General features: G+C 40.3%; 1 protein-coding gene across 2 annotated transcripts in view; it reads right to left on the bottom strand.

The window, feature by feature from the left end:
• Positions 1–15,683, bottom strand: part of CA8 (carbonic anhydrase 8) — a 46,870-nt gene that overhangs the window by 19,532 nt on the left and 11,655 nt on the right. Inside the window, exons 4-5 of one of the 2 annotated variants that reach the window (XM_055705304.1) lie at positions 3,446–3,541; positions 979–1,041 (exon numbers count right to left, since the gene is read on the bottom strand). In XM_055705304.1, the coding sequence (XP_055561279.1) occupies positions 979–1,041; positions 3,446–3,541 (159 nt within the window). The remainder of the gene's footprint in view (positions 1–978; positions 1,042–3,445; positions 3,542–15,683) is intronic. The other variant, XM_055705306.1, reaches the window with a different exon arrangement.

Genomic DNA, 15,683 nt, shown 5'->3' with positions numbered 1-15,683 from the left:
TAATGCAATAAAATTTCATGAATGCCAAAAGTATGTTCGATGCTGACCCTGTGAAAGTCATTGGCATAACATACATACTGACAAGGCCTTTCATGACCTTCCTCTACTTGGCTGTCCTTTCAGTAATGAAACTGTATACAGAGTTCCATACGCTATTTTTTCTCTGACACCTTCATAAACAATGAGTATTGGTAATATTAAAACATCATGACTGAAGTTTACCATATATTATTTGACTAAAAGGATATTTTCAGTTCCCTTCTAATAACAGCTTCTAATTTTTCTATACTTCAGCATCCACTGAAGTGAATGGTTAATCTCTCCAGACCAAGACAGAACATCCCATTAATACATCTCAAAATCCTTTAAAATCAAAAGTAAGTATGATTATTTCTATGTTACAGACGGAGACCATGAAGCAGAGAGATGGAAGTAACTTGCCCAAGGTCACTTAAGATAGTATCAACATTCTGGAGAGCACTCCTATCTCCTCAGTCCTACTAGGTTATTATCCACCCTTCAGGATCCCCACACATAATCCACCCGACAAGACAGCATTATGGATTTGCCAGTTTCTCACTGCAAGTTACTATGGGAACTCAGTTCACCTCTTTTTTTCCTCTACAAATTAAAACCAGATAAGTCTGGAGATACTGCGGCCAGTGTTCACTAAGCATACTGCAGTACTTGCATTCACACTGACTTAATGATAATCACTGAAAACGTAGTATTTGCAATCAGCTATCGGTACAGGAGATCAGATTTTGCGGCCACCAGAAAAGGAAGTAACTACAGCAACTGTATATTATCTGAATACTGTAAAATGTTGAGGTTCTGGTGCAAGGCCACCAAATGATGGTTTTCACATATGGTTTACTACAGACATATCCAAAACCCTTCTCTTGGCTTCATACAGACCCATCTCTCACTTCCTCTCTCTGGTCAGTGAAAGAAGCATTTCTTCAGGCAATGCCTTACCTTGTACTGGATGTCCTGGAGAATTTCAGTTACAGCCTTTAGGCCTACATGCTCTTTTCCTATCTGAAATACAGCAAGCAAAGGCGAGTTTCAGTATTTTTCTATTTCAGAAACTGTGAGGCAAGATAGAGGGCAACCAGAACAGTAAGTTCCGTAGCCGTTTTTAATTAATCTACACAACCTTATGTTAACCAAATACAAACATGGCAATTCTAAACAATTAAATCACTAGAAAGCCATCAGTCAAAAGTAAAAAAGGTGCAAATAACTTTAAAACAGAGATAGACACTCACAGAACAAGAGTCACAGTTAAGTCTGGTAAGTTTTTACTAACCCCGTTTTGCAGCATATACTGCATATGGAGTCCAAATCATGCAGCACAATGACATAAAAAAGCCAAGGATACAGTTTGTCCTTACCAGTTGTTGTCAGAAAATTACACAGAAAGGAACAGTGTAAACAAGCACAACAGACACTTTTTGAATTTGTTCCCACAATGCTACAAATCTGGCTCAAGGTATCTCTGAAGCTCAGAAGAGTTTTTCCCTGCCTGCAGAAAGCAGAATGGCAGTTCCCCTCCCTCACGGTGTCTCTGGAAGCAAAAGTCAGGCTTCCAGCAGCCTGCTGCAACACTGCCCTTACTGAACACTTTTGAGGCACAGAAGATGGGGCTTCCAAAAGAAATTCACTGTTTACATAACAGATTCATATTTTCTATGAACATTGTTCACTCTGCACGCTGATTTCAGCTGCTCCTGATCTGAATCACCCATTCTAGGACCCTACCTTTTACCTTCAGAACACCACTGTCAAAACAGGAAGACTCAGAACAGCCTTCCACTTGATTTCTTTGCCAACGTGCACACGTACAATGTGAGGAACGAAGTGGACATGAGTGAGAATGGGAGAGCTAGACCATGAAAAATTTGTTTACTTTTTGTTTCTCTTGGAATGGAATGGCACAGTTGTCACTGGAAGGAAACAACCAAATGTCAGCAAAAGGTACTTTGTTATTTCTAGAAATTTAAGATGATTTCCTTTTGTTTCAAAATGGGATTTCAATTTAAAACTTTCAAAGCGCATAAAAGATAGAGAAATAACTTCAAATATGCTGTCTCTAAATTAATAATCACCAAGGGTTTTCGCTTAAACCAGTGAAAATATTTTCACTGATCTTAAAAATGTGTTTGAGAACTGTGGTGCAAAACTTTTGTATTTCCATGCCTTTAATGGGGCGGGGGGAGCAAATTCCTCTCCCTCTTCCTTTAATAAACAGCATAAATACTACTTTTCCTTGGTCAGTTGTAACTATATGATGCCTTTCTCAGCTAATGAAAAAGCCCTTTGGTATGCTTAAGAGCTCTGATGAAGGTGAGAGACCAGAAATGGAAAACTTATAAGAACATATATATAACTTTCTAACTAACTCGAAGGTTACCTCTGCTGGAATTAGAAGGTGACTTACATAAGCAATTATCACACAGCCCTCTAGGATACAAAACTGAAGACTTTCTAACTTCCATTTTTAGCAGTTCTATCTGAGTGCTGGAGCTGTAACCAATGTACCTTTAAATTCAAACAGAGGTAAAGCTGTAAAGCTCAAAGGCACTCATAAACTCGTTATGAAATATGACAAATTAATAATACCACTGTGAAAGAAAAACCATTTGATCTAAGCATGAACTCTAAACCTCTTCCTCCAAACCCATTTAAATAAAACAGCTTGCCATTTCTCATGAGGAGGATGAGAATTTCGTGTTTGAGGACTAAAACTGAAAATCTTTTTTATAGAGTGTAGCCCTTGGAAAACCTTCAACAGCAATTAGATTATGGGGCTAACTTCCCAGCTTGCATTACACCTTGCCAGGAAGCTTTAAGCCTCTTCATTGCAGGCTTTTCTGAGGGTCTATGGCAAGACTTGTAACACTCAGTCTGGCATCTCTGAAAAAGCTAATATGACCCCACCTCACATTTGTCCTGTATGAAGAAACACACTTATCCCTGTGTTCAGAAAAGTACAATTCTACTACCAGTTTTTGGCTGTGCCAATGGGATAGTAGGCTTTTATTTTTCCTCTTTCCTCCTCTCCTCTGTATATTTCCTCAACCCCTGAAGAGCAGGCCTGGCCAGGAATGGAGAAAAACACCGTACAGAGATAGTGAAGTGCTTGGACCTCCTGACAGCCCTCATGAGAAATGGAGATTGGATGTCTGCTTATAGCCAGAGTCACAGAGAGATGGCCGACTATCCCCTTCTTTAACTAACATACCTCAAATATCCTGTTTGAACAAAAATTACTTAACACATACACAGAAAAGATGACTGAGAAGTATGTTTTGAATAGAATACCAGCAGTCATACGTTGTTTTATTTAATGAAATCATCAAAAAATAAAGAAAATGGAAAGGAACTCATTTCCTCAGACAAATGATAGAGCATGGTAATAAGTGCAACACAGGAAACTTACCTGCACAAACAAAGCAATAATAGCTATGCCGTGCTTCTTCCCTACTGCCTCATCAATGCTGCTGTACAGTGTGGAGTTCCAGTGCATTAGATGAAGCTAAAACAAAGCAGTGCAAATAGACCAATAGAGAAATACGTTTTGTAATAAAAAACCACCAGCAGTTAATGTCAATTAATAAAGCCTCAGCGCGTGTGTGTGTGTGAGCGCGCGTGCGCGCATAAGAGAATATATGTATGTGCATGCCTATGGGTGTGCATGTAAGTGCATTCCTATTGTAAACATCAGGAAACTCAAAAGAAAAAAAAATCAGCTGTAGAGGAAGTGATGCATAGCCAGTTCCCAAGCATCTACAATCAAGGTGTGAATAACCGTGCTAGTAATGCTAAGGATGATTTACCAAATCCCTCACTTTGAAACTGCAATAATATCAGCTAATGAAACCCACCAACACTGCCTCTCAACCAGCCACCTCTCTTCCAAGGCAGGAGTATGATTATGGACATAGGCTGTCCAAACACACGTCTGACTGGCTGACTGTACTATCTTAATGTCACTTGTCTCACATATCACCTCCCAAGATGAGTCACTCAAATGTCAGTAGTAAGAGTAGAAATTATTTCAGGAAAGGTTAAACATAGAGAAAGTCCAGCAGAGAAAAGTGGCTGGAGGATCACCTTAGGGACAGCAGCGAAAGGGATGCTAAAGAGTAAAATATGAGCCCCCAGTTGCCTTCTTCCAGAAGGTAGCAGGGCCCGTAGGAGTTAATGCGTGGATATACATCAGGCAGCAGACACTGGATAGTAAACACAAAGTCTGTTCTGGTGAGGTGTCATAGCATGATTTCAGCAGTGGCGTTTGAGAAAAGTACTGGAAGAAAGACCAGCAGGTTGCTGGAAAGGAAGGAAGGAAGGGAGGGGAGGGAGGGGAAGGAGGAGGGTGGGAAGGGAGATGGGGGCAAGAGGGGAAAGAGAAAAGTGTTGGAAAACAGACTGAGGGAAAGAGAGAGAGAAAGGGAGGGAGGGACAGCACTATCTCCTGAGAGGTAATATGCATTTCAAACATGCGTTTTTCCAGCACTAATGCTAAAATGTAATCTCTGTGGCTGGGTCTGATAACATTGCAGAGCTTCAACATCCTAAGCACAGCTGCTTTGAAGTTTATCTGCCAACAACTTTTTCACATTCCACATAGATAAACCAGCTAAAAAATACAAACTCTTAGATTTAATTCCTGTTGTAAAATAATGATCAACGTTTTGCTCCATCATGTGCCTAAGAAGTTAAAATGTCACCCTGTTATCTAATATTGTTTCCACCTTCAGCAAAATCAGTTTTTAAAACAGATAGTGTGTCTTCCTATTTTGTGTTTTATTTCTGCACAGTAACAGCCTCTGTGAAATGCTTACTGCCCCTTAGACAATAGGACTTCACTTGGGCATCTCAGCATTTCAGAATACCAGTTCCTCAAGCACTCACTCTCCCCTTATTTACTCTCCAATGGGAATTTTGGGCACCCTTCTTGATGACTGTCACTGCAAAATTCAATACAAAATTTTAAATGAACACATTTAAAATTTAATTAAATTCCAAACTATCATACAAATAATTCCATTCATAATGATCAAAGGCATCTGCTGATGAACACGAAACATTTTTCTTAAAAAATATAATAATTCATTTACACATGAGAACACTAATACAAACATATTTGCCCACGGCTACAAAACTTCTAGACATACAAATGCTCTCTGTTAGAACTAAGCTATTTATTGCCCATGGATTTACTTGGTGTCATGTATTTTTTTCATCTATACAAAGCTTCATTACACATTTCATTTGCCTTCGGCTTTTAAAGGAACAAACCCACAGGATCAAATAATGAGATTTCATTCTCCAACACTCACATTAGCAGACACAGAACTACCATCACCCAAGAAGATGAAGCCAAAGCACTGCATTTTCCGACAGGAGCCTGGCTTTTGCATCAGCTACCCACTAGAGGGGGCGCATGCAATCCCACGAGCCTCACCAAAATCCTAACGTTAAGAAGGAAACACGAAAGAAAAAGGGTGGGCTGAATGCAGTCGGGACGGCAACGTCCCTGGTGCAGCGAGAACAGTGCTGCATGCCACTGCAGCTTGGCTGAAGTGTCAAAGCAAGCTTGTCCTTTGGTGCTTGGACGAATAACGCTGAGGGCAATTGCCGAATGTAAAGAGACCATGCCTTTGACTGTGTCAACAGGCAGGTCTTGGCTAAAGCTGCCATGGCATTCAGTCTGTTACATTCCCTTGGAGGTGAAGTCTAATCTGAGATTTGTCTGCATTCTGAAAACAGTGGGGTTTTTTCTGAAGATTTGAAAGGGAAATGCTGAGCCTCAGCAAGAGGAAAATGAGCAAGCGCTTCAGACTGTACCAGCAATGACCCCAGTTTATCCAGAAACAGACTGTTGTCCTGTCTTAGGCAGCAGGCTTATCAGGGCACAGACTTTCTTATGATAAGGCTATATGTACCAGTTAGAAAAATTACATCAAAACCTATGTGTAATACTATAAAACATTAAGAGGTCTAGAATTAGTCTGTGCAGCAGCATAAACAGCCTGACGGGAAAATGTGCTGCGAAATACACTTAGTTGCTGCAGAAAAGTGGGGGACCACAGTGCAAGAAGCCCTGCAGCTGGAACTGCTTTCCAAGGAACATACCTACTGGCCAGCACCTCTTCCCACATCTCCAGAGGACATGGGAAGAGTAAGTTAAGTATTAGCTAAGCATTTTAAGAGTATCTTTAGGTTCCAGAACTTCTTCCTTTCCACCAGCTCAGCAGAGGTCAGGATAGTCTACTAAAAAAACAAACCATAACACAAAGACAAAAAAGGGATGTACTTAAAGCTAAGGTTGACACCGCTATGCTAGGTTCAGGTTTAGTAATCAACAGTACTGAAAAAAGGTACTGAAAGAGGCAGTCAGCACTTTCTGGTCCAAAGGTTTCTGTAACTTTGAGTTTCTGCTCAAGGATGCTTAAAATACATAGTAGGCTTCTTGAAACAAGAATCATCATTTTGTACTGGGCTGTTAAAGCCCAAGGTAGACCGAACTTCTGGTCTGTCTTTAAGATGCTACTGTGTTACTTTCTTAGAGGTGGTGATAATTACAGTGCATTAGTAATCTACTTTTTACACAGCAGGTTGTAAACCTGCCATCATAAACACTGTCATGCCAAGTAGTATCAGCAGGTTCATAAATGGATTGTACAAATTATGGAAAAGTCCAAAAACAAACACTAAAGAGAAAAGGTAGAGATGCTGCCTCTAGCACTCCTACTCCCATGACGGTAGATGACTGGGGAGCTCAACAAAAAGTGGTCAGGCTTATGCACTCTCCCTATAAAGCATCCTTTACTGACACTGCTAAAGACAGCATACGGGATGGCCGCTGGCTTGATCCAGCAACATATCTATTATGTTCCCATGTTCTGAATCAAGACGGTATTCAGAATAGCTATTCATAGAAAAGGCTCTGTCATTAGGTATTCACACACTGAAATTAGACATGCAGCTTAATGGAAAATAATGATTAATAATGTAGTATTTCCTAACAACAGGCCAGCAGGCCTCACATCTTTTGCCCTAACTCTTATAAGCCTGTGCATGCACAGTGAAACATATAAAGAGATGTCAACATGCACTTAAATAAATGGAAGTCAAATCAAATCAATTCTTCTAGAGCAGGAAAAATGTAGGTCACATGGGAGCTGGGTAAGTACATGAAAAAGTGATTCAGGAAGGGAAATACTAACAAGGAAGTAGTAAGGCCTGAGTACAGAAAATTGTTGCTTTCAAATTGTGTCTTATCCTGTGTATTTGTGTGGTTCTCTGGAGCTGTTCTGCCTTCTGTTGGCTCTTTTTCTGTTTGTAATGTGACATCAGATGAAAACATCAGATAACAGTTTTTTTAAAAAAAAAGATGGCAAAAGTCTACAAACATTATGGAATTTGAACTCTAGAGAGTACATTCCACAGCATGGCCTGTAGCTCTTGTCAATATTTATGGCAATGACATACGCACAGAGGAAAGACCCCAGTGCTTTTACAAATCTTGAAACTGTCAACATAATGTCATGCCCATGCACACTGACAACTTCATAGCCATGCGTCTGTACCTTACAAGCAGCAATAGCCAGACAGGCTTATTAGATTAATGCTCTGTATTTTGCTAACCTTCAGTTTTATGTTATTTTGAGACAGCAATATAAAAAGTGCATACTCACAAGGGGTGCCAGTTTCCAGTATGAACATAACCATGTGGGGTTCTTTAAATAATCAGCTGCAACCTATTGGCAGCTTACCATTGTGTGGTTTTCATCCAGAGTACACACAAGCTGCACCTGCCTGTATGGCAGGAGAGGCTCTGCTCAACTTGATAGCTAATGTTTTGGTACTCGGCAGTTATGACAGTTCTAATACAACCAAAATGAGTCAGCTACGTTGTTACCGATTATCAGTGCCTGGCTCAGCACTCCAGAGAGTCTGTTTTTACAAAATAATCAGAAAGCTATGAGAAACTCCTTAGCACTCAAAAAATACATTTTTCTCTTGTATAAAAAAATAATTTGGGGCCTTTTAACACTCCATCTGTAAAACAAAGAATTGTAGCAGTGAATTCCTTAAAATCAGATAAACTGAAAACTCATGAAGGCAAATGATAATAAAGGCTGATAAAGTTGATTCGTACTCTGAACAGCTGGAAAGACTCTCCTTCACAGGAAAGCTTAAGAAATTACTCCAGGTAGCAGAGCAAACCCCACAGATGGAACAAATTCTGAGAATCTTCTCAATTTTCATACAGTCCCCGCTCAACCAGGAGACTACCTATCCCCGTCCTAATTTCCTTGCTTATGAAAAGCTAATGCTGACACTTTCAAGGGGCCTGCCTCAAATCAAGACTTTCTCAAAACTGAGCAAGGACCTGAGATTCTGGCTTTAAAATCAATAAACAAATGAAAACCCTACACTTAAATCCATTCCTTTCTCTACCACAGATATATCTTTTATGTCAATGTGAAAAGAAAAGGCCTGGGACAACAGACTTTTACACAGAATCAGAGTGCCTGGGATGACAGATTCTGGCAGGAATCAAAGTTGCTGTATATGACCCAGCACATTTATCTGTTCTGGAAGCCAGCTTCTCTCAATGAAAAACAGAGTTACAAAAACACACATTTTTCCCCTGTCTGGGGCACTGGCTACTCTATGTAAATCTGCAGGACCCTAAGCTCACAAGAACAAAAATGATCTTTTAAGCTCTGTTGCTGACCTTACTTCATTCCCCGCTCGCACGTAAAAACATATAATGACAGGATAATTTATGTTGGAAGTGGCCTCTGAAGTTCAACCGTCTCCTTCCCCCATTCACAGCAATACCAACTTCAAAGTTAGCTACTAATTCGAAGTCAAATCAGGTTGCTCAGGCTCTTGTCTGACTAAGCTCTGCATATCTCCAGCGATGGAGATCCCACAACCTCCCCGGGTAACCTGTTCTGTGTTGGACCTCCCCCACAGTGGAGATTTTTTTGTCCTTGTATCAAATCAGAATCTCTCTTGTGTGACCAGCATCCCTCGCCTCCTGCCCATCCACACTCCCCAGGAGTCTCTGTTCTGAAGCCCACATACGAATTGCCTGTGGCTGCCACAGTGATGCCTTCTGATTGACTCCGGACCGATGACTCTTTCTCAGACCTTCTCAGCCATCCACCTATGTGAATGACCATGTTTCACCTAAGCTTACCGACTCTTGCAGTGTCAGGAAAGTTGCTACTAGCTCTGTCCCTTACTGCGACAATGTTGTTGTGCATCTGTCACCCAAGTGCCAGACCAAACATGGGACAGGCTCATTCCTTACAGGAAAATACACTCTGTAATAAATCACAGCTCATCTTTTGTTATGACGTATCTGATTAATGGTAAGGGGAGAAGGACTCCGCTCCAACATTTCTGTACACTTATATGATCTTAACGTTACAAATTTGCTATAAACCTGCACAATCTAGAATGACTTGCTGCCACAAGGAGTCCATATACTGTAACTGCTTTCTTCATGAATATTTACTGCAAAACTACTGAAACCCTAACTCGTTACAGGGGTCCCTATAAAACACTTTGCAATGTGCAGTGTTTCCACTGGCTAAGCCAGGCAGTCTGGAAGAAAGCACCAAGCCTACACCTCGCTGGAGTCAAGGAAAAATGAGCCAACAGTAAAACCCCTCCTGACCTCCCTGGCACCAGAACCAGGCCCTGAAAGGGACTTATGTCTGATAAAACCACCAGCAGCTGAGGCAGCAGAAGACAAAGTGAAACAGCTGCCCAGCCTGGGTGTTGGTCCTGCCTCAACCTAACTGGCAACCATAGCCCATATTGCAAGAGCTTGTGACACTGGGGATCCTTCTGTTCAACAGGCTCCTGCTTGTGCTCTACATACAGTAGAAGACCGTCATTCTTAAATAATTCCTTCAGATCTGCATGTTAAACTATTAGAACATCGGACTGTGACACTATGTCACTAGGCTTGCTTGAATCTATGCTGCTGTTGCAATCTCCCATTCTACTTTTTCCACTCTCTACACCCTTACTCTTTTACCAAGGAGCTCATTATTACAAAAGCTTCTTTCTACAACACATGCTGCACCATGTGTAAGTTAATCTTCTGGGAAGCTTTTTTCCTTCATCAGAACTAGGTTATACAGCTACTTATTGCTACCTGAGCAACTAGAAAATACAAGGTCCAGAAAAGGCTGCTTAGTCTAGTAACATTACAGGACAAGAAGGCATCTAAGGATGAGAGATAGGTTACTGCTCTTATATCTTCCCAACTCTTATTTCAATTCATACGGGCTGTACCTCAAAAGACTAACAGGTGAATACTACATCACCACATCTTAACCAGAGTTGCATCTAAAACATGTGAATCTAGAAATTTCTAGCATATTGCTTTTTGTCATATTTCTGTCACATCCAAGAGACTGGAGCTGAAACTCTGGTTTGATTCCACTTAAATATCATCCCATGGATTAAACTGCAACCCTAAAGTAAATTAAAGCAGATTTAGAGCTGCTCTGCTAAAGACTGTAGAACTAAGAACTGTTCTGGACTCACCCAAGTTTGTTAGAGTTCAGTGTAATCCAGTTTCATTCACAACATGCCTTAAAAGCTGAGAAGGGAACAGCACAGGTGGGAAACTGGTTACCTAACTAGGCCACCATAAAGTCTTTTTCCTGGTTTGACAGAGATGAAACGAAGCTGAGTATTTTAGCTAGTAATAATGGAAGGAAACACAGCCTAGTCATACAATAATGACATGTAATTTCAACAACACAAATACAGCACATCACAGGAGGACAAAATGTGGAAAAATTGTGTCTTGCTATTATTGATGCACACAAGAATTTATGAGTTGATACTTGACTTGGCACTGAATTGTTTCAGGAAGCAATTGAGTAAGCTGTTGGCAGTGACCACAATATACAGTAATTAAGATCCAAATCCTCACAAGGGGACAGAACCAAGGATATGACCAGGGCACACAGCTTCAAAAAAAGTGATTAAAAAAATAGAAAGTTAGTTATTAACAGCCTGAAGGAGAGGTTTAGGAAATTAAAGTTAATGGAATTGATACAGAGGCTGTTTGAAAATAACTTGGGAGAACCAGGAGTACGTATACATACTCCTGGCCACAGAAAAAAGAAACAAAACCCCATAAAGTAACAAACTCTGCACAGTTAAACATTACAGTTCAGTCAAGGTAAATATGCTTCCTTGGAAAATGCAACTGCAAATAAAAGCAAATGACTAGAGCATGAAATCTGGGCAAAATCTAGAGAAGGATGAGGAAGTAGCCAAGCGAGTTAGGTTATTAATCAGTGTACTTGGTTTATGCTTGTAGATTTGAATTTTTTAAGTCTTCTAATGTGGATAGGTGCCAAGATGCCACTGAATTTCAGTAGAAATTAACATTTCATACATAGATCACTGTCATTAAAAAAATGACATCAAAGGAACTCTATGCCTATCTTTGAAAGCAATGTTAATTTCAGCACTGAGACAAGCTGAAAGCAGCACCAAGAAACACAGATGACAACAGTGTTAGCATTAAAAATCTCCTGATTAATATAATGTCAGAGAAGGGGCAACACTGCTTCTGCTGAACTTCTGCTTGTTACAGTTTATTGAAAGTGTTATGGATCTAACAGGTCTAGTCTGTGAGTTAACCACCAGTCTCCAAGAACGTACAGAACAAGATGACATTCACTGAATAAAGACTGCAATCTAAAATCAAGAGGAATTAGGTCCGAACAAATCAAGTTGGAACAGAGTACAAGGTATTCTGGAGATACTGTTTAAACAACTTCACTGTCATAGTGTGAGCCATTGTATGTCTCAGGTCAAAAGCTAAATTCACGACTAAAACATGCAGAATAAATGCCTGACTGGGACATCAGAGTAGTACAGAACCTTTGTGGACTGGTGCTCTACTTTCCAAGAACATCTTTGAAAGAGTGTGGAACTATAACATGTCTGTAAATAAAATTATTCCAGTTGAATCATAAAAGGAACGGTTGAAAAGACACCTTCCAAAATGAATTCTCTTTCCAAAAAGCCAGCTAAGCGACAGCAAAAGTAGTCTAGGCAACTGTGCAGCATACCTTCAGGTGTGCCACTGAAAAGGTCAGGAATAGTGGGACTATTGAATTATTTGCAGCACCTCAGGAAACACTGTTGCAGTTGCTGTGGCAAATCGCTTGTGCTAAAGAATTATCCAAACTGGTAAGCCATACTTAAAAAGAACAATAAAAACATCGCAACATCTAATATTAAGCAGGAATCTGTGTTCCCTTTGAACAACCTAATCACAGGCAGTAGGCTCATTTCATGTAAGACAAAGAACTGCTGGTCTGTTGAAAAAATGAAATTAAGAGCAGGAAGTACTAACGTGTATGGAAAGACTCAAAAGACTACAGCTTATGCACGTAAAGGCAAAAGGTTAAAAAAAAAAAAAAAAAGACAATTAATTTAAACTTCCCACAAAATGGGAAAACAGGTCAAATCTTGTGTCCTTCTAACCAGAGATGGACTAACTCTTCAGAGAGAGGCTTCATTTCTACCGTATAAAAGGTTGGGAAACAGGAAAGGGACACAAGGAGGATGGCACAAAGCCAAACACAGCAGTTCTCTCAGCACTCACAGGGAGGCAAGATATGGGCATAAACTATCTTCATGGTTAATGCAAACACGATGCCAATGTCTTCACCTATCTTGAGTTTCTGTCAAGGACACTAAAGGCAGAAAGCTTCACAAACCCCATCTAGACCCTTTTTGTTCAGGCCTTGAACAGAAAATCAAAATATCTCCTCATCTGCCCACAGAAGCTGCTGACATGTAACATTAGCTTGCCTGTTTCTTAGGAAAATCACTGGCAAAACATTGATGGGTATTGGGGAAACTGTGGATGCTGCAATTTGTAATTTGTGTGTATTTATTTTTTCTTCCCATTTGAAAGCACAAGCAGTGCTTATTTCTACCGGCACACATAGGAGATGAAAAGAGATCAGGAATTAATCAAAAAATAATATTTTTTGAACTCTAATAAAAGTATACAGGCTAAGAAAAATAATGAAAAAGTCAAAATACCCCTGTTTCAAGATGGCTGACTTTCAGTATCAACCTAATCAGTAAGAAAATGAAAAGCTACACAGTTATTACTGTCAGATTCATAGGTCAGGCTCTTCACTATGCCAAGTTTCTGCTCAGTGCGTGAAGCAAGGAGCACCATAGAGCAAGTCATTGTTCCCTGACACTACATCTGGCCCCAGCAAACACGTAGGCTGAGGTGCCCTGGACCTACCCTTACCTGCGCTAACAGTAACAAATACACATTCAAGCCCTTCTTTTTCCTTCCCTTGAACTATGAAGGCCAGGAAGGAAAAAGCAAGGATCCTAGTGTAGGACTCCCCAGCCTGCTTTTACTCTGGATTCTTGCCAGCCTGAGTGGGTGCATGTGTGTGTCTGCATGTGCTTTTATAGCTCCACAGTTAGAAAGTGCAAAGCTTGGAAAAAGGACTGGCTCTTGATGAATTGTTGATGATATTACAGACTAGCAATGCCATCAAGAAGACAGAAAACACAAAGTGTTATGGGTTAAGTGTTTAATTCTGGAAGTGTTATTTATATGACTAAGCCTTTAATACAAGCATGTCCAATTCCACAAAGTGTTGGATGCAATCTGTTGTCTTGGATTTAAAACTAGACTGTTTGTATGTAGAACACTAAATCACTGATTTAATTTTCAACAATGGATTCTCTAATGAAGGCAGAATAAAAAACACTCCTTCCCTCATAATTTACTACGTTTTATTAATAACTGATTTGAATCCCACAGTCCTCTGTGTTTCAAATTTCTCTGAAGAGATGAGAATCTGCAGCTGCATATTATCTTAAACCATAACCTTGACTGTTCTCCAGTCACTCCACTACTCTAGGAAACTCAGGTTTTTTTCTATAACGTTCGCTAAGCTTCTACTGAAATAATAAACTTCATCATGCACCTCCAACAGTCTTCTCCTGAATTGCAAGTCTGCAGATAGCATAACGGTGTTAAACTTCCCTCCTCTCCCATAGTTCCATAAACTCCTCAAATTCTGTTAAACTTTAAGTGTTTTCCAATCCAGTTCATTATGCGGCTTAATGCTGGCACAGCAAAATGGCAGTAATGACCAGTGAGGTTATCTCATTGGCATCAGTGTGGTCTACAGACTAGGCCCACCAGATAACCCTGTGGTTAAATCACTGAACTTGGATTTACAACCTAAGTTAGTTATTTCTCACTACAGCACCAGAAAGTCTTACTAGAATTTAAGTACCCAGGAATCATGAGTCATTTCTGAAAATGGCATCATGTGTGACCATGGCCAAACAATTTAATCCCTTTGAACTTGTTTTCTACCAGTTTGTTGGCAACAGCAGAACTTGTCTCCCTTGCACTGATGTTTTAAGGATTACATTATTTGTGCTCGTGAAGCACTCAGGCTTGACAACAAATACTTGTGGAACCTTTCAAAGGTTTTCCGCTCTTATGATGATCGACAAGTTTCATCCTTTAACTCTTAAGAGCCATGAGTGCACTATTAGCACAAATAATACAAAATTTGTGGGGTTTAGCATCAGAAAGCTATTCTCTTTCTCAGAGTATTCACTCTGCACTGGGGCCAACCTAGGAACCGGTCCTGACTCAAGCATGCAGCATGGAAAATAACAAAATAAGGAATCTCTTTCCCAGCTTCTTCCACAAGTGACAGATCTTGGATAGAGAACAGTTCTGCCTAGTGGTTAGGGCAAACTGCTAAGGAAAACAGAACAGAAAACTGAGGCACCAAGAAACTAAAGTAAGATGCGAGCAGAGTGCCAGCAATGATTATGGCAGAAAGTAGAAAATTATGTACAGCTGAAGCAAATCACGCCAAGGACACACAGCCAAGAAAAATGGCAAGAAAAAGACTTGAGCAGCCATCTTGTTGTGCTCAAACCTGGATCTAAATCCTCTACAGAAGTTCCATCCTCTAAGTGACTACACAAGCTCTTCTCCCACAGCAGAGAGAAAACCTAAGTAGCCATCTTGTTAGATTTGGGAATGGGGTTTGCAATAAGGGATGTCACCATAGCAGCCTCTATACCCATGAGTACGAGCACTGTCACCACAACACTTGGGTGAGAAAGTAGAGTAAGGAGCAGGCAAACCTGTAATCCTGCTCAAGGAGTTGAGAAGATTCACATCTTTCTAAAAGGTATCAGAGGCTATATTGTTTCAACCGCAGACAGGGATTGCTAAGAGCTATTTCTTTCAAGGTTACTTGCCTGCCTCCACTAGGATGCAGTGCCACCAAACCTCCTGCTACAAGTTGCAACTGAACATTGCAACTTAGCCCAGCACAACTGCAAGAAAATTTGGTGCAAAATGTCTTCACCTGTAGGTGAAGTGCAAAGACTGCAATTTCTGGCAGAACAAAACCTATAAACTGAGATAAGATGGAAGACAGAGCAGAGGATTCCCCTCTTGAGTCACTCACCATTTTCTTCTCATTCTCCTTTCCTTCACCCAACTTCTCTCCACCTGCAGTATTTCTCCTTAGAAGAGTTTTTCCTAATCTGCTCAGTCATTTCTAGTTTGTACCACTTATCTCTCAAAAGAATACCAA

This window comes from Falco cherrug, chromosome 3 (assembly GCF_023634085.1).
Source record: "Falco cherrug isolate bFalChe1 chromosome 3, bFalChe1.pri, whole genome shotgun sequence".
Classification (NCBI taxonomy): Eukaryota; Metazoa; Chordata; class Aves; order Falconiformes; family Falconidae; genus Falco; species Falco cherrug.
Note: the sequence above shows the minus strand (reverse complement) of the source record. Positions and strands in the feature narration are given on the sequence as shown.